Here is a 20,874-nt window from a genome sequence, read left to right as displayed (position 1 = left end):
CTGCTAAGCCGAGTTGTACAATCAAATTCGTTGATTATTTCTGCTAAGCCGGGTTGTACAATTAAATTCGTTGATTATTTCTGCTAAGCCGGGTTGTACAATTAAATTCGTTGTTTTTTTCTACTAAGCCGGGTTGTACAATTAAATTCGTTGTTTTTTTCTGCTAAGCCGAGTTGTTCAATTTAGGAACCTGCGATAGACAGGAAACACTGCGCCAAAACAATCAAGTTATTACTTTTTATTGTTGAAGCATATATTAAAGGGATGCACTCTAATCTGAAAATGTTCAATTGAGCTCAGCTTTGCCTCGGTCAGTGTTACATTTGTTGGTTCATATTTCATCATATTCACAATCACAAAATTCCCTGACTGTTTATTCAATCCTGATCTAATAATATTACAGTGCACAAGAAATAAATACCAGGCCTTAACTAAAGTCAACACGGGTTTCCGAATCAACGTACTCTCTGAGTGGTTAGATAATAACGACAACATGGGAAGTAAGGTCATAGTAACATTCAGCTATTGTTAAAATACCCCATGCCTCCGTTTTCAGTTACCACTAGTAACGACTTAAACATACTAAATAATTACGGCAGTATATCTCTGGGTTAGATAAGCAGTGTAATTGTTATTAGCAACTTATATGATAATGTTATGAAACATGTTATTTTAATTTTAAATATTTTAAAGTCATTGCTATAATCAACAATCATAACATATTGCATCAGAATATTAAAAAGCAGACAAGGCATTGGCGCCATTTATAAAATAGTCATGAACCGATAGAAGTTATTTCACCGTATACAAAGTTTGTTTGTCTAAAGCATTCTTGACAGTCTGTTGTATGAACAGGACTGTTTCCTAGGTTACATATTAAAATTTTCACAAAGGTCTAAATATAGAGATTACAAAGCCGTTAATAATAACTTTGTTAAGATCAAACCAAACTATTTATAGAGACCCTTACACGCAATGCTTTCTCTTTGCCTGTCACCTTAAAATAAACCAACGAAATGTAAATAATGCTCTTGTAAATCTGTTGAGATATCAACGTGAATTGAAGTGGTCAATTGTCATTAGATGGTAGCTATTGTTAATCAATAAGTGATTTATGAAAAATAATAATGAACAAGTGATTTATGAAATATAAAAATAAAAAGTCCCTGCAGGTAGGGCGTAAGAAATTGTACCTGCTGCCCCCATTGCATGATCGTAAAAGGCGACTAAATTTGGGATCTTATCTTTTCTCTTCTTTCTAAACAACTTTCTTCTTCCTAATGTCTCCCTTGACAATGCCTCACTTATGGCCTTTAGTTGAGCGTTCGCCCCTGTGAGGAAGGCTTTCGGTTCTGTCCCCTGCCCGAGATNGTTCGCCCCTGTGAGGAAGGCTTTGGGTTCTGTCCCCTGCCCGAGATATACCAAAGTCTGTAAAAAGGGTAGTTTCTACTCCTGCTTAACGCTCAGCAATTTAGGAGTGGGACGACTGGTTCGCCCGTTGTCAGTATAATGTGACTGGGTGGGGTGTCCTGCTGGGTGTCTTCGGCAGTATGTTTCAGTGAGGTAGCACTATAAAGTTGGCATCAGTTCCGCGCTGTTGATAGGACGTTAAACAATACTAAACTAAACTAAACTTAACATAATAATAAAACGGAATTGTGAATAAAACGTAATTCAAACTCAAAATCAATGCGACCAAGACAAAATATGCCCTAAAAGGTCTATTGTGGTTTACTATTCTTTTTGTAATATTGAATGGAATAGAGACAGACAGCGTCATTTGAATAATTATAGAAGAACGTGTGTCCTACGTCCCCAATAAATACGCTTACTGCATATAACGTCACCCCTTATTTCCTCGAAAGGATGATTTGTGCTAATTATAATAATGCAATGTCGTAATTTTTTAATGAAAATATGTTTTTGTTGTAACCACAGGTAATATCTTAATAAAACATTGTATTTTCATTTACACTTTGTTTTCGTTTTGAAGAAGTCTCTCAAGCAAGAAAATAACGTAATTTCTTCCTTAATCAAAACACAAATCTACAAACGATGAAAGTGATGATAATTTAATGATCTTATTGTTTATCATCTCTTGTGCAATTCATCCTCTGTTGTATTTTCCTGTATCAACTTTGTATTGGAATGACAGGTTTACTTTCTATGGTATCTAAGACTTCATTTATATGTCTAAATATAACGATTGCATTGCATTTCAGAATGATGAGTGTGAATTCAAATCATTTAACAGATAATTGCATACAATGTTTAAAATGTTCACTTACTCTGTGTGGTCATCATACAAAATGAAAACAAAATCAAGAGCAACCATTGTACTTTAGATTTAAAATAATGAGGACTAACTGAAATCAGTCTTACAACATCCATTATTCTCGTTGACTCATATAGAAGAGAGTGTTGATATAGATGGAAACCGGTTCATGCTAGATAAAATCCTACGTGGTCAGACAGTTGACTACACAATTTTATGTTGTCCATTAATATCCACTAAGACTAGAGAGTCATCAGTTCCACAGGCACAGCTGGCTCTTTTTGATCATAAGGAATAACAAAGATGTGTGTCCGATACTTGTTATTTATTTAAATGACGAATGTTTACCAAGATAACCTGACAACAACATATTTTATGTAACATATAAACTACATTACATATTATCAATGAATAACCAAAGGGTGGCACCTTGAAAACGCCATGAGGCCTTAATATTGTTCTGCACAACAGTAGCTGTAATAATGCCGATGACTCGAATGAGATGAAAAAATAACCACATGTAGTAAACATTGATTATGAAAAACTACTCAAAGGACGTATCCATTATGCTAGCAGAGCAGATACCTGCTGACATGAATTTGCAATTGCTGTCATAAATATTTACATACTTATTTGTATAATATGTATTAGTATCAGAATGTGTGAACATAATATGGTTGTTGTCAAAGCCCAATTCCACTGCGTAGAGACACTGTACATTTGCTGTAATTTCTGCAGAGCAGGCAAATCCTGACCTCCACCTATCTAATCTAACTGGAAAGCATTTAATCTATTTTAACTTTGGACTGCATTTGAGTCCAAACGACCCCATCTCTGAATTGCACTGTCAGGGTGTTTCTGTTTTGATGCTTCTGTGGCAGAACCAATCCTGAAGCTATGGCCTTTGTATAAAGACGGGTTCAGGCCGATAAAAGAAATAGGCTAATATAGGCGTTGTGCTACATACGAATATGTTACAGGAGACCCGTTTGGTAATTGGAATAAAGGACCTACAGAGTGTGATGATGACTGGCAGAACTTGGTGCAGGGACTGGGCAGTAGATAGCTGACAGGGGTTTTGCTGCAAGGTGCAAAGAAACAGGATGGCCGTATGCGTTAGTTTTGAAATAACGGAGTTTCAAGTCAACTGCTAGACTTGGTCAAGATAATGAAAATGTTATGTCTGATCTCTGCAAAACTCGTGTTAAGTCTGCTTGAGATTTACATACCAACTCCCTAAGTCGCATATAAGCACGGAAATCTACTAAAAAGGGTGAACGTAGCATGAACCTTAATTGAGGGTCAGTAACCACTACATTCAATGCTGAGACAAACTTATACAAAATATATTTTGTAAAAGGCAATCGTGTGTCACCAACCTCAGCCAGATTTTGACACCCTTTCAACATCTTACGAATAAGAAAGCAGTGTGTTTGGTCATCGAGCACCATCAATTTGTGCACATAGCTAATTGCTGACACATTGGATGTTTTTGTAGCTGGACTATATTTGTTAACAAACAAATGCGATATGAAATTGCACAGAGTTGTGGTTGACAAGGGTAATGTTACTGGACAGTGCTGGAGGAACTGTTGCATTAGCTGCCAACTACGCAAATATGCTACTTTGGTTCTATATGATGTCGTTGCTGATAACAGCTGGAAAGTCTCCGGTCTCAGAGAACTTGAAGGTGGACTTGGACAACTGTCGGATTCTGGGTGCCATGGTGCAAGTGCATGAGCCTCCTGTGATTTGGTTCACGGCAAGACTGCTTATTGATAACATCTACTACAGCCTGGTTGTCAGATTTGAATATAACACGCTGGTTTTGTAAATTGCCCCTTTTCGATATGAAAGATCATGAATTAATCTGTATTTCCCTGTTGCTNCCCCCCCTCCCTAGCTCTTGATTAACAACGATTGGAAACAATTCTTTTATAGTAATTTGACAACCTGCCATAGCATCTGTCCATGAATGTGCAAACCAATCTTTGCCAAAAAAACCTGCATACCAAAGACTGTATACATGGTAAAGTAATCGGAACTAAGCCATTTGTCATTAAGAAAGACAGACTTCCCGTTGAAACTATCCAGGAATGTCGACCACGCTAACATATCCGCTCTAGCCTCATTGTTTAGGCGTATGTAATGAGAAGGGGTTTTGCCTTCAAAGACAAGTCAATAAGCCTTCGTAAGAAAGCGCGTCCAGGGTTAATACAAGAACAGGCGAAATTACGGAGAACAATTAGTGACTGAAGTTCACACAGGGTGACTTTTTGTCGTTTAGCCATATTGTGTAACAATGTGTTCAGTTTTTCTTTCGGTAGCCTTCACTCCATTTGAACTGAATTTACCCCCAAACTATAAATAGGAAGTGGACCCACATTCAAAAAGTCATCTAATATATGTGACACATCTGCAGCAGCATATTTGTGAATCATTATCCACTAGAGAGAAGAACTAAAGGTTTCAATTTTTTTACACGAACTACTCGCAACCATTGGAAGGCAGCAGTCGTAGTAAAATCGGTTGCTCCTGGTAAATCATAATAGGCAATGGTTATCGGGATGGATGGGAATAATGCGAAATGCATCTTCAATATCTGTTTTAGACATAATACAGACTTTATCAAACTTTTTGACTAATTCAATAACATGGTCAATGGTATTACACTGTACAGCTGAATTTTCTTTTGGAATATGACAGTTAACAGAAATTTCTTTTCGATATGAAAGATCATGAATTAATCTGTATTTCCCTGTTGTTGATTTTGGAATAAGACCTAAAGGAGAACAGATGAACAAGGAGAAAGGGACCTCTTGAAAAGGTCACTGAATTCTACCCAACTTTAAATCATGAGCTTATTTTTTCCTCTACAATTTCAGGATTGTCTCGTGTAAATTTATGGTTCAACGCTAACCTGTTGCTACGAGACCCTTCGTATCCTAAACGAAAACCTTCCTTGAAACCTAAGAGCAGGGATTTTGTTAAGGCCGTATCATCAATTTTCAAAAGTTACAGAAAGACACTCGCTAAAGCTCGTGTCTTTTTATAACTTTTGAAAATTAACTTACTCGAGTAAAATAAATACCATATTCAACAACCACGAGCTGTGTAACCTTTATTTCTCTTATGGTTGAACAATATTTGAGGAGATTGACTGCCTTCTCCGAGTATTTAAGTATATAAATGGCCATAAATGTATTGAACCCATTGGTCCATTGGTCGATTGTCAGAGGTTCTTTGGAAGTTTGCCCCTGATTCAATTGTGTTCCTCCTGAAGTAACATTAATGGATACATGATCTTCTACAAAACAGATTTTCCCTTTAATCCTGTCGGGGACCCCTGCTCTTAATAAGACAACTGAAAAGTCAGGAAAATCAAAGAATCCATCTGGATTAGGAGAGAAGGGGATTCGATGAATAGAGACAAAGGAGACCATCAGCTGAGTCATCTTTATAACCCCATTTTAACATCCACTAAGGGGCGGAATAGGTAAATACAACCCCCTGACTGCATGCAGTATAAAAGTGCAATTGGGCGAAATGTCTCTATGGTTTTTGACAGCTGACTTCACTTGATTCGACACACTGTGGCTTAGTGAGTTGTTTTCAGCGGTTTAGAGTCGAGACACCGGTCATTTACACTATTTGTTTGGCAAAGGAAGCAGACTTTTTTTGCAAAGCTCGCAAAATAAGTTTTCAATTCCTGTTTGTGTTCAAAACAAACTTAATCTTAATTATTTGAATATGACTTGTAATGGAAAAAGGAAAAAATATCAAGTGAAAGATATTCCCTCAACATTATGTGGAAGAATACTATAATTGTCTTCGGAAGATATCAAAAAGATAAAGGACTTCATAAACAAAGTACATGTGTAATAATGAGACTGGATTTAGTTAGAGTGTCCTTTACTGGCGAAGGTTTTTGTTTATATGTACAAATCACAGGACCAAACCGACTGCAATTGTGACCGTGAAAGTAATGTTGATGCGGAAGCAGTAGAAGTGGACGTTTCTAAGGTCAGTTGTTCAGTCTGTATAACAAAAGTATTGGAAAGCACAACAGACAAGTTTTCATAAAGTTAACTAAAATTTTCTTACAGGAAAATTTAATCAAAGTTCTTGCGAAAAGTTTCAGTAAGTTGTTTGAAAATCACAGCCATAAAACGTGTTTTCTGGAGTAACAAGTCCTAGCTGTCCAAATTGTATGACCAAAGTAAGGTTGACGCACGTTTTAATAACCACTTAAACTGATAATAAACTAAAGTCAACTGAAGCTGCTTTAACAGATTACGATAAAACTTAGGAAGTTTGAAAAATGTTACTCAAAAGTAACAAAAACTATAACTCAACAATACCTAGAACGCTGATAAATTCCACCATTCACTAACTACATTCTAAAATCTACAAAATAGTCTGCTTTTTTTATTCTTCAAATTTACAAAGGATACTCTTTGACTCATCGGGAACCGTCAATACTCTGTCAGGACTTAAAAATTTACCCAGATCTCCATATCCTCCTCCCTCGACTCGATCCAAATCTTAGCCCAGGACTCCACCTGAAATAACTCTCCGTGCTCAACTAACTCTCCGTTCCAAACTTACAACAATTTTATATATACTGCTATTTTAAGATAATTACATCATATACTTATATGATAATAGCTAATAGCTAATGACAAAAAACTGATAATTCCAAAAGCCATACTAAACATCATTCACTAAAAATAACTTACTTAATAAGACAACATAAACTTAAGATAGAATGACAAGACAAGTAAAAAGCTACTTTTAAATACAAACTATGGAAACCACCTAGTACTTAAAACAGAGGTAGTGTCTAATAAAATAGCATGATGTATGACTAGAAAATCTAATACTACAGTGATATGCAGACCCTTCCTATTTACCACAGTATAATGACCTATTTATAGCTCAATCCCTCAGAATGACCACATATATTTTTATAACAAATCCCTCTTTGATGCCGAAAATATGAAATACTTCCGTCTAAAGATACGACACCAGGGAAGCCCTTAACCCTTGACCTTATGACTTTCAACTTAGCCATTGGGCCCTTATCTCTAAGCTATAAACAAACAGTAAACCACCAAACTGACCCTCTGACTTTTGACTTACCTTTAAAATATACCTACAAAAAGCATCCATACCAATTAATAAAAGGAAAACACCATTACTCATCATGCGTTAATTAACCCTACATATGATTATAAATGACATCAAAGGAATTCGTAAGTATGTGTATCATTATACCTTCTAGGCTTGATTAACTCTTATATATCATTTTTTGCTTATTCCATCCAATCATTATAACAGATTCCAACCCAATTAATATCAATATTGTATATGTAAGACAAAGACAATAACATACTTATTTTGTGTTCAATGTTTTATTAGTCTTAAACTTTCTTTTATTGCAATTCTGTGTGTTTTTTCTGTTATTTGCCAGCTAATTATCTTAGTAACTCCAGCATTGCTGCTTTTTCACATTTTTGACTTTCTAATCTGTGCCTCATCTCCTCCATATCCAAACTTTTCCTTTTCCAGCTCCAGTTCCTGCCTACGTGATTCCATCTCCTCCCGTCTTAACTCGTTCTCACTTTTCTCTCTCAAGTACCCAACAATGTTAATTTTCTTTGTCGGTGGTTGCGCCTGTCCTCCGTCTGGAGGAAATAAAATCTGTATTTAGTATTATTTCCTTAATGATATTTAAATGATGTACGCACTGTTAATATATACAGTACAGCGATGTGTGTCTCGTATCTCGTATTTTGTCTTAGAATACAGGCACTAGTTTGGACAAGTGGTAGCTTCATCGTAAATGCAGCGAAACATAATGCCGAGAGCTCTTTCTTGCTTCCGACTTTCGACAAACCGCGCTTGGTCAAATAATCACGTAAAGCGGGAAGTTTCTTCCACAAAGCTCTACCCCAGCTGTTACATAGAAACTATTGATAAACAATCATGTTGAACATCACTTTCAGTCGATCGATTTGGTTTGATTTTGCGACACCACATTTGCAAAATGTTGCGAAAGATTCGCAATTGTCGAAAAACAAATTATACCCATTGGAACCAATCCTCGAGTGAGCTCTAGCCAGGACTAATTGTGTAGAGTTTTTCTTGGTGACGGAATCAGGATAGTGTATAAGATACATCAGGTTAGTTTTTACTTGGATGGGGCTTTCCCTTATTCTGATATCACCTTCCTTCCTCTCCCAGTGTATCAGCCCTATATTCCATTTGTCAGCATTGACTTCAGAAACAATACCATGATGAGAGTACCACGTTCTAGGCAACTTAACGTGGTCCCCGGGCTTTAGAATGTCAGCAAATCGAAGAACATCTACCAAAGTTTCGGTACACTGTATTTGGAATGCTCTGTTTTCTCCCATGATAATTGTTTTTATGTAATACACGTATCCCACGTTCGTGTCATTAATGCCTGCGATATTATCCTGTACCAAGCTGTCGATCTCACATTTAGAACAATATGTGTCAATGAGGTTGTTGCTGCTGTCAATATCTCTTCTGCATAATAATCTGAAATAATTAATTTCAAACGTTTTGAATCATGCAAATGTTGAATATACATGCTTAAACGAATCCGCCGTGAAGGGGATTCTGCACCCGAACCATTATCAACGACTCTATATATAGATGAAAAATCGTCATCATATACGTAAATATCAAACGAATTTCCTCTTATTATAAGATATAACGTAAGTAAGTGATCACAATTTGTGTTGACAAGTGACCACATTTCCAATCAGTGGTGACCAGGGAACATATGCCTTATCAGTGCTGACCAGGGACCACATACCTAATCAGTGGTGACCAGGGACGACATACCTATTCAGTGGTGACCAGGGATCTTCATTATTTTACTAAAATAGCTAAATGCCTATAACATTTTCTTATAGGGAACTTAATAAGATATATAAAAATAAACAGTCGCTCTACATCCGCAAGTGAATGATCCTGAAAATTATGCACATACATATTGGAACCAGGAGGACACTTCTGGTCTTCAAAATATGCATGTGAAACTTCATATTTTCTAAAAATATGTGTGTGACACCTCCTGTTTTTAAATATGCATGACATATAAGGTGGATAATTATTTACTTGCTGATGAAGGGATAGGCCCAAAAGTGACTGTGTATTTTTATTATTGGTCATAACAACAAAAGAAAGTAGTTTGAAAAGGAGATCCAATGGATATGCTTCATTTGAGAGTGAAGTTGAATTTATTGATAGCTTTAGAAATGTAAAGATGAAGTGACGCAGAAATATCTTATTGGAATGAAGATAATAATACAATTAAGTTACTGAGCACATTCACAACTTAAGACAAGTAAATAAATGTTTTTTTTATCCGTATACCAGTACGAACGTAGTCACTCATATGTTGTAATGCAACCCACACGCGTCGGTGTATGTATCACTACACGCACAAGGTATAACTGCACGAGAATGACTCATTATCGAGTGATAATGACAATGACCTCAAAAAAGGTTATTTAATCAGTTACACTTGATGCTCGGACGTACGTACATACGTACGTATGTAAGTATGTACGTATGTTACACTAATTGTGTTGTAATGCACACAGAGGTGTGTTGGGAATATAGCTACTCCTCATTTTTACACACGCTGTTACATCTGTTGTACTTATGTCACATGTTAAAACCAGGTTCAACGGTTTTAATTGTTTAAATGTCTTATGTACAAGTATACAAACCGAGAATATACAAAATAAACAACAAATTGTTCAGTACGATGAACTTATTTATTATTCTATATGGGATATGAAATGTAATTCATTTGTCTTGACTATGTATCCCGTTATCGCAATTGTCCTAAACGTTTCAACACAATTAAATCTTAAGTCGAATTAAGTACAAGTTAAGTTGTATGCTACTCTAAAATATGCTTTTCTCTTTTTCTATCTAATGTTTTGCCAAAAGCTGCTATAATTTGGATATACATCTTTTTAAGAAATGCTAACTTTATCTACTCTTTATGTAAATAAGTAAGCACGATATTTACATATTGTAAGATGATGTAAAGGTTCACAGCTTACAAATATAAAACATTCAACATGTACTTGTATGCATAACAGGTAATAAAAATTAATGTTTTTATAAAAAATATATGACACGTACCATTACAATTCAAAACCAATAGTTATCTTTAAGTAATTAGTAATTAATGATAACTTACCTGTCAAAGTGGTGAAATTATATTATGATATACTATCAATCGGTCTGTTGCGATCCTACTTGATATTGCTAACATTCCCATAAGCTAGATCTTATTTATCTGTGATCATATTCATATGCGTATAAAGAGACCGGGTTTTTTTTTGTGTATAAATAGACCGGTTTTCCTAATTCTCAATATAGCATTAAAGGGGCTGGTCGGGGAAACAATTACACAATAAATGGGTCTAAATGCGTTCTCTGGTCTTTCAAAAGCTATAGGGGCAATATGAGGGTCGAGTTCTGCTTGCAATGTGCAGTTTTGACCACTGAAATCTCAGGGAAGCCCCGCGTACATTTAGCGTAGATCTATTAATATATGTCACGTGGTTGTTTCGAAAGCGAGGCAGTGAAGATATCAGCAATTCCGTCTTTGCGTATTGCAGAGTTATCTTCTCTTGTGAGCAGGGATTAATTGTTACGTCATTTGTTTGTGAGAGTAACGTCATCAATTTTTGAGAAAACGACGTAATTTTCTCACACAAACCAATGACGTAGATAACTCTGCAATACGCAAAGACGGAGGCACGCCATCTATCCGTCATGTCGGACTCAACTAGCGGACAAGACAGCAATATTATACGTAAATAATTGTTTTCAAAGGTCATGTATGATGCAATTGTAGTATTCCTACCTATATGTTGTTGTTATATATAACAGTATTGATGATAATGTCAATAAACGTGGAAATCACTGCAAATCTCCGTCCAATGCAGTGATGGGGTCCCATGAGGGGTAATCTAAATCCCGTCATCAATGTCATCGTTTCATTTGTAAAGTTGTATTTACTATTTTGAAGCAACAGTAGCATATCGTTAATGAAAACACAACAAGTGTTTGCCTGGGACTGTCGGGAATACTAATTAAATAATTAAAACGGCCAAAAGACGTATCTAGACCAAACGTGAAGGGAAGAAAACGTTTCAACTTTAAGTAAACAGGCATATTGACCCTGTGTCATTGAAACTTTGATAAATAGGCCTATCAATTGATTATAGACGTGTTTATTACGCACATAACTTTTTAGATCCAGTTTTAATCTATTCTACACTTACTGTGATATAAAGAAAGCAGAATGTTTGAATGTACACATACTAATTTCCCTACAATATTTAAATTATGCAGTCATAAACCACATAATTATATCATATATATAAAATGATTGCATACATATTCTGTGATTTGAAAAATCCCTCAGTTATCAAAAATGCGAATACAAATTAATACAGGTCGGTTAAAAATAACAGAATCACTGCAAGACACATGGCTCTAAACTTGGATGTTATAGATGAAGATAGAACAAGGGGTAATTACACGACCAAAGGTGAAGGTTACAGAGGTCAATTTTGTTGAAGCAGAGTTGGTTGGAATCCATCAAGGAATAACATGGCCACATTTAAATATCACCAGTTAAATTTCAAAGTCACATTTATAATCAAACTTGCTGTATACATGTATTTATATAATATACTTTCATCTTTTATCATTAATATGTAGTTACCAATAAAAGTTGGAATATAATAACTGGCGTATTGGGCCTTCCAAAACCTCTCGTCTTAAATGACCTCACTCAACGAGGAGTTTAGACAAAGAACAAGTTACTAGTCTTTCTGTATACAAGTCTCAATTTTAGACAAATATTGTCGGTTACCGTTTCTTTGTTGTGTCTACTGGTCTTTTGAAAGGAGTCGAGAAACTCAAAATGCTTTAAAAAAAAATCCAAATATTTATTGTTCCAGATTTAAATTTACAATTGAAAGCTGCCAGGGTTGGGGCCCTGGTTCAGCTTCTTTACAATAAATGTCCTCTCGCAGGAGGGCTCTCGTACACCATACTTCGAGTCTCAGACAATCATTAGTTCATACATTCATTCATATTTTGTTTTTACATGATATATTCATCCATCTCATTGCTGAAGTTCAATCACACATTCATTATTTCATTCAAACAACCATTTGCTCATGTGTTATAATTATAAATGAGTATCGAGGGAAGTCTTAATCAATATTTCTGTCATCTCTCTTCATTTTAAAGTCGCCCCACTTACAACCTTCATGCATGGTATTTTGGTGTAAAGTGTAGTCCTGTACATCAATACTTTTTGTATGTTTTTGGTTTGATAGCTACTCCATTGAATATTACCAATATAAACTTCGGAGTCTGATGCATTTTTTCCACACCAGATATATCAGATGAGTGAGACGACTGAGCTCTGCAATATGAAAATAAAAGAAGAATTATTATTTATCAGAATATATGGCTATGCATGTAAGATTCAGAGAATAAATTGCATCAATATGTTTTAGGCAATCTTGTGAATCTACTGTAGTACATAATTATGTAATAATCATAACCAAATATAAAATATGTTTAGCGCCCTATCCTACCCTGTATCTGGGCCCTCTGGGGCCAACTGATGAATCTGCATGCAAGTCAGAAATTTTTGTTGGGAACCATAACGTTTCTGAAAATAATGAAATACTGTAACATGGTTGGACCCGCTAGTTTTACCAAAACTGGAAACGATACACACAAAATAAATGTAGATTCATCATTGGGCAGATAGAATGTTTGAAAAAAAGAAAAAGAAAAACTAGAAACATGAATGCTGCCTTTCCCCAGCTTTATTTTCAGTAGACCTTTTCTCAAATGTTGCGAAGTACAAATTATGTGTTTTTTAACCCAAAAATGTCAGAAAATTGAAGCTTCACCCAACCTGATGTCATATTTGTTTTGCATTATCCATTATAATACATAATTTCAAGTTTCTTTTGCCTACCACTTGTACTTTTCTAGATTTACCCTAAATTACAGAAAATCTTTAACCAGCAGACGGACACACAGGCGAAATGGGGTAAAGCAGTATGCCCAGACAAAGTCGTACTGGGCATATGATTAAAACTGGTCTAATGCAAAATACAACTATAATTTTTGACCCAAGATCTCATGGCAATGTTTTCATTTTCTTATAATTTACCATCTGTATACATACATACAGTACACATTTCACAAGTGTAACTAGCTAAGCCTATCATACATGTGATGTATACATAATTTATATTACGACAATTTATGTGTCACATTGTGGGTGATAAAGTACCAGGTAAGGCGATGGCTACACCATGTATTTCTTGTGTCACTGAAGCATATCTAAAACATGGAAAAAAAATAGAATTATTTGAAAATTATAATATTCTCCCAATATCTTTTTTTATCACAATTTAAGAAATGTCATTGAAAAATTACTGAATTTCAGGATACCCCCACCAGTGATGGATGTAATATTAGCTATAGGAGTCACATGTACACTCTCCTTGACCCTGGACCAATAAAGGGTGGATTGCTAAAACAGTTCACCATGAATCATGTTAGCAATGAGAAATATTTAAATACAAGAAGAAGGGGTTATAATATTTGATTTTATATTTACTGTAAACAGAATGCAGGTACGTACCGTCTATGACTATAATATCAGACATTTTTTCAAAGAAATCAACCAGCAAACACCCCCATAACCCCTTCCAGCGACTTTTGTAGGAATTTTCTAACTGGAAATATTTATTTTTGCATTAGTATATAACAAACTTCATCTTCATCTTCAGACCTTCCTTCTTCAATATCGTCAATATAAACAAAGTTCTATGAATTCAGGATCCATGAACATTATTAAATAATTCACATGTACAGTAGATTTGGTTGTAATCACTATCAGCAAAGTATAATCTGTATTTTCATGCAGTTAATTTTGTTCTTCATTACATATACATTTAGCTCTAACATTTTAGATGTAGGAGAATTATAAATAAAATTTACTCGTCTGATAGGCCTTACAATTTACTAATTGATGTTATAAAACTCTTATTTTATATCATAACACTGAAAATAAAGATAATCAAAGTACTGAAAGTACTCCAGACACATGCTTTCTTGATGTTGCAATATTTCCATAGTTATAGCGATTTCCGCCGTGACGTCACAAAGTCACGTGACTTCCGACTGGTTGGCAAGACAATCGGGAACCGTCGGCAAGAATGTTGTTTACATAGGCCTATGTCAGATCGATCATAACCTGTTTTCCGTTTAATTACGATGGTTGTGTCCTGTTGTGTTATCAACTGCACTACAAGATTTGATAATAATAACCCAAAAAGCTTTTATCGTGTACCAAAAAAACCTGACATACGCAGACAACTTTGGATAACAGCTATTAAGCGTGAAGGCCCAGAAGGGAAGCCATGGGTGCCTGCAGATCATGATAGAGTGTGTTACCGACATTTCATTACAGGTAAGATATTTTTCTTTATACATTTATATAAAGATTTATTGATATGTCAATTGTCCTGAAATTAATTAATATCGGTTACACATTTGAACGTGGAAGCAGGTTATTTGGAAAAAAGGGGGAGCAAGCTGTTTCACTTTCAATCTCATTAACATGATGAAGTAAAGCAATTTAACAGTTATCTTTAAAACTTAAAGTCATTTTATTGTTCTCTGAATGTTTTATTGAATTATTATTCAAGTTAACATATGACATTTAAAACTCCAGCAGAGGATGTCTATACTCTTTATTTTTAATAGTCACAGTACTTTCCTGGTGCACTTGTTGTTTTGTTCATTTTTTATCATTTAATTTGGACCAAGCCGCATTGACTGTGATGTATGATTTCATGTTTTGTTAATCAACGTTTAATATGTGCAGTTTTCATTTCAGGTCAAAAAAGCAATGACAAGACTAATCCTGACTATGTCCCCTCAATCCACATGGGGGGATATGAGAAAACAACCACCAATGGAGAGTTGCGTGCAGCCCGCTTCGAGAGGTTTCAAAAGAGAGAGGCAGAAAAAGATAAATATGAGGCAGCAACAGTATTACTTGACATATCAGAAAACCTACCACCACCAACAGAGCCAACAGAAGGTAATTTATTGTTTCATGTTGCAAAATAAAGTCGGTCTTACAGCCTATTAAAATCTGGATTAATTTAATCATAGTTTATAAAACAGTATGGTAAGTGTATTGTAATTAATGAGTAAGTGCATTAAAATTGTGATTTACTATTAGTATTACTATTTACAGTGCAACAATACTTCTATATATTGTGTTTGTATATTTGAAGTTTTGTTAATGTCATTCATTCATTGTTATTTATTTGATTTTTAATTTTTCAGATTTACATGGTCCATGCATCAAGAAAATAGCAGCCCTTCGCATAGAAAATGAGCAACTCCATGAAGAGCTTGGCAGGTTACAAACAGACAATATTGCTCTCAGAAAAGAAGTCAATGATACAAGATTTGGTGATCAAGCAATATCAAGTGACCGTAGAACACTTTTTTACACAGGTGTGCCAACTAAAGCAATTTTCATGTGGTTGATATCATTCTGTCTGACAATATTACCACCTAGCAAAGTAATGCCTCCGGCAAATATTTTCCTGTGTATTCTGATGAAGTTGAGACTCAACCTTCAACACCAAGATATAGCTTATCGGTTCAATGTGTCCGTTTCCACTGTATCGGATATATTTAATAAAGGCATCCCAAAGCTAGCTGAAAAACTTTCGTTTCTAGTGCAGTGGCCAGATAAAGACAATCTAATTAAGAATATGCCAGTTGTTTTTAAACTTTCATATCCAATGTGTATCAGCATAATAGACTGTTTTGAGGTGTTCATACAAAGACCAGCTAATTTAACAGCAAGGGCACAAACATGGTCCAACTATAAGCATCACAACACCATAAAGTTTTTAGTGTCATTAACACCTACTGGTGCGATATCCTTTGTTTCAAAAGCGTTTGGAGGTCGAACATCAGACAAAGTAATTACTCAGCGTAGTGGTTTCTTGGATAAATTGGAACAGGGAGACCAAGTCCTTGCTGACCGAGGGTTTTTAATTGCAGAGGAGTTAGCCACTCGTCATGCCTCATTGGTAATACCTGCTTTCACCAGAGGTAAATCACAACTCAGTGCAAAAGAAGTTGAACAGACAAGAAGAATTGCGCATGTGCGCATTCATGTGGAGAGGGCAATTGAACAGTTAAAAAACTTTAACATTTTAAGTAGCAAAATGAGTATCTATTTAGTGTCACATTCAGACAGTATTGTTACATTATGTTCAGCAGTGTGCAATTTACATCCTAAACTTGTGTCTTGATTTTCTGTTTGTATATTACAAATAATGAAGAAGTATAATACATATATACACATTTATTTCAATCAATTATTGTTTTTTGAACAGTACATGTATAAATGAAAACAATTTTCACAACTATCAAATTAATAGTAACATAGTACATGTATGAAATTATAAAGAATTGGCAAAATAAAATAACAATACTGATTACATGTACATTGGAAAAGGTTTTTTTAGCAACAAATGTGTTCTTTAATTAGTGCTTTCATTATACTGATCTATCATCATGATTATGGTACAAATTGCTAGTGCCTAATTTAAATGAATATATTCATGTATACATAGTTGCCAAATACAGTAAATTTGTGTGTTTCAACCATTTATTGTGTATGAAAATGTCATATGTGAACCATTATGGATTAATAAATGAAATTATTTATTATTTGACTTTAGCTTTCTTGATGAGTATTAACACCATATAACATGCAAGAAGTAATGGTACTCAAAAACACAAAATGTATCAGTTACAACAGTTGAAATCAATGTTACACCACACTGTCACATTTACACAATGTTCATGGAAAAGTCTAGTCACTGCAGCTCAAACAAAACCACTTTCCCTTCGGCTGGCGTCTGATATTAACGCACTTGTACTGAAACCACTGATATGGACACTCTGAAATATCACACTTGATCATTCTACCATATTCAGGTTCAGCACATATACACCATGTCTCTCTTTCATTGTTGTTTTCTTCTGGCGGTTGTGATGCGACTTGCTGCTGGTTTTCCAATAGTCTGGTGATTAACTCCCTTATTACATAGGATGTTACAAAAAGTTCACATTTGCTGATTAATGCAGAGCAAAAGGTCACATCAATGGGCACTCTAACTATAACCATACTTGTGAAGGCTTACACTTAGTATAAACAATGAAGTCACAAAATGTCAGTTGTAGAATGAACATCTGGATTGAACCTGTGTATAATATCGGTGGCTGGTCTTCAGGTGTAGAGACTTGTCCAAACAAAAGTCTTTGTCAGATGCTGCAGCTTGCGGCACAGTAACGTCCTTATGCTTGTATGGGCACTTTATCTCAATCAGTCCTTTACCACAACACTGGCAGTTGGTAATACCATCTGGACTGGCTCCCAAGAAAGAGTGGTTGTTGTTGATGACGAAACCAGATAAATTGCATTCAAAGTCTAGATGCTGTGTTGTTTGGTTGGTGATGTAGGCTTGCCTGCATTCTTCCTCATGGTCGATTCCCCACTTGACAGCAGCCTTTTTGGACAGGTCATATGACGAATAGCCAACAATACGTTTAACTAAAATGTCAGGTGATGTTGTGTCTTTGCGTGTCCAAACGTCATGGGCTTTTAGATGCTGTAACACGGCCCATCCTGTGTTGAAACCATAATGGGGTGATGGCTTGGTTCCTTGTTGCGGCTTCCAAATTGGTAGCTTGGTAGTCGGAACATGAGTAACTGGCAAAGATATCTTGGCAATGATTGTCAATGTTGTTGTTATCAATGTCTGGATCTTGTAGTGATTGTAAAAGCTTTGGGTATTTTTCTGTGGTAGTTTTTACTGGTTGACTTTCTACAATCTGTGAGGGTGCTGTCACGGAAGTAAAAAATGCAGCATTTGGTACCAGAGCATACAGTTCATCAAGGACTTCAGGTTGTGGAAGGATAGATGATCCATCAGCTTGGACTGAGACAACCTCCTTGATTCTTTTGCCTTTAATTTTGTCACAAATCTCTGTCACTGTAGCAGGTATCACCTGAAAGATTAAAATAAATGATAAGTATTTAAAGATTGAATAAAGTTCAAAAATGATAATACCTTTTCCGTTAAATTAACTTTATAGCTTACTATACAGTGTGAGCAAAGTCTTGGTGTTTAAGGCAATCATACCACATCTTGGTTGTTATATATAAGTTTATATATAACTTTTTAAATTGTAATTACACCATATCAAACAAATACCTCTTTTCTGAATGTACTATTCCACTGGCATGCCTTGCTTGTCAAGCTTGTTAATATAAGCCCCATTTTAACTCCCATTTCCACCTTGAACAGAAGGGCACCAATATGGCTGCATACTTCACCCAACCTGCAAAGCAAACATAAATAATTTATATATGACTTGTAGCATAAAGACTTTTTTAATATATTCAAGCCTAATTAAGAACCTTACTTTGAACAATTGTTCACATATATATATATTTAATATTAAATAAAAAATATTTTAAATTAAACTTACCCTGCCATACATGTACAGTGTGCACAATACACTGATGCACTGGCTTTATCTAAGTAGACCCATGGTTGATGAGGCTTGTCCCTGGCAGGGTGGGATGGTGTCACTTTGGCTTTAAAGGCAACAAAGGGCGAGTCGTCAGATACTTGATGTGAAAGCACAACCTACACATGTCCACTAACAACATAACTGAAAAAACAAATATTAGCATATATGTTTAATCAATAATATGTACTTTTAATATATTGATTGTGAATGTTTGGAATACCCCTACAATGTTTGATTGTAGATCTCTTTTTTTTGTTCTTATTCTCATCACGACTTTGTATCATCTTGTAACAAAGATTCACATTTATTATGATTAAAGTTAGTTATTTGTATTTCATTCGAAGAATTACCTGTACAGGTAAGCCATATAGTAAAATACCATATATGGATATCACGTGATATGGATATCACGTGGTGTAAACAATGCCATTCAATATGCAAATGTTTACCTGTGATTTTTTTATAGTAATTACAGGTAAACAGGTAAACATTACCGATACAAGCTTTTTAAATGAAAATTAAACTGATTCATGTGCAAACAATACTTACTTGTATGCCTCTTATGACTTGTAGGCTTTCATCGAGTCTTTTGTGAAGATAAAAGGTGTGTCAATCAGATAAACATAAATATCGCCGAAGGTCAAATCAGGCCAGGTGCTTGGGTTGGTGCTCCATTTGTCGGTCAAAACATAAGGATCTGGTAATGATTCTGTACCTAAACCATTTAAAAGCTTAGTCTGGTATATCTGCTTAGCTTCTGGTGATAAGGAGTTGACATACGACGAGTATATTTGCTCAGGTGTGGTAGAAGATGATTGGTCAGCCATTACGATGTTTGGTCAGGCATTACGATTTTATTAATGGTTCTTGCAAACCAATTTCATGCGCATGACAAAAATTGCGTCACTTCCTGTTTAGTCGAAAATTCCTATATACATGTACGTGTATATAACATTTTAGGAAAAAACGACCACAAAACAGTCAGTTGAGACACAGGATAAACATCATTTAAATTTCCTGAAAATAATGTGAACGGATATTTACTCTTATATAATGTCTGTGTTGGCAATAGTTTGAAATGTATTTTCCCTCCGAGGAACAACAACAAGTACTATGGCAAGCCAACTTAACATTTATTCAAGGAGCAATGTCGATCCTGTATTTCATCGAATTATATAAGATATCTTATATAGCATATGATATATCTTATATACTATATACGATATCTTATATCGTATATAAGATATCTCATATAGTATATGAGATATCTTATATAGTATATGAGATATCTTATATAGAAATTAAATGAGATGCTATATAAGATATCTTATATGATATATAAGATATCTTATATCGTATATAAGATATCTCATTTAATTTTCTATATAAGATATCTTATATAATATATAAGATATCTCATATAGCTATATAAGATATCTTATATAATTAAAGTCTCGTTACTAAATAAGATATCTTATATAGGAACGAGATTTTAACAAAATGTCGAAAATGAAGTCTCCCCGTCCGGAATATCTCGAGGATCTACGTAGGGACAGTAGGCTTGTTGTAACAACACGTGTTCCTGTCGCCGCCATTATGTCTGAGCCCACTTCAAGAGTGCGGGAAATGGCAGCCTCTGCTTTGGCCGCTATAAGAGAGACAAGGCGAGCTAGGCCTAGGGAAAATACAGCATCCGTACCATCCCTCTCCGCCATTGCGCCCAATGCAATCCTGAATGTGCTCCGAATGATTCTCGAGGGAGAAATTAGTTTCTGGTTTTTAATGCCACGAAATCTCATTCTATATGAGATATCTTATATAGCAACGAGATTTCAATTATATAAGATATCTTATATAGC

At 35.1% G+C, this 20,874-nt stretch overlaps 2 protein-coding genes across 2 annotated transcripts; one reads left to right on the top strand and one right to left on the bottom strand.

Moving 5' to 3' along the window:
- The first annotated feature begins 14,525 nt into the window (after nucleotides 1–14,525).
- LOC110443216 lies at nucleotides 14,526–16,722 on the top strand. The gene is made up of 3 exons (XM_021487273.1): nucleotides 14,526–14,849; nucleotides 15,279–15,485; nucleotides 15,737–16,722. Exons 1-3 carry the CDS (start codon nucleotides 14,654–14,656, stop codon nucleotides 16,720–16,722), a joined length of 1,389 nt encoding a protein of 462 aa, XP_021342948.1. The 5' UTR covers nucleotides 14,526–14,653.
- A 308-nt stretch (nucleotides 16,723–17,030) lies between these two features.
- On the bottom strand, nucleotides 17,031–19,725 carry LOC110443206. The gene is made up of 4 exons (XM_021487263.1): nucleotides 19,565–19,725; nucleotides 18,971–19,156; nucleotides 18,694–18,820; nucleotides 17,031–18,487 (listed from the first exon to the last, which is right to left on the bottom strand). Exons 2-4 carry the CDS (start codon nucleotides 18,976–18,978, stop codon nucleotides 18,071–18,073), a joined length of 552 nt encoding a protein of 183 aa, XP_021342938.1. The 5' UTR covers nucleotides 18,979–19,156; nucleotides 19,565–19,725; the 3' UTR covers nucleotides 17,031–18,070.
- Between the last annotated feature and the right edge of the window lie 1,149 nt (nucleotides 19,726–20,874).

Source organism: Mizuhopecten yessoensis, unplaced genomic scaffold (genome assembly GCF_002113885.1).
Source record: "Mizuhopecten yessoensis strain PY_sf001 unplaced genomic scaffold, ASM211388v2 scaffold716331, whole genome shotgun sequence".
Lineage (NCBI taxonomy): Eukaryota > Metazoa > Mollusca > Bivalvia > Pectinida > Pectinidae > Mizuhopecten > Mizuhopecten yessoensis.
Note: the sequence above shows the minus strand (reverse complement) of the source record. Positions and strands in the feature narration are given on the sequence as shown.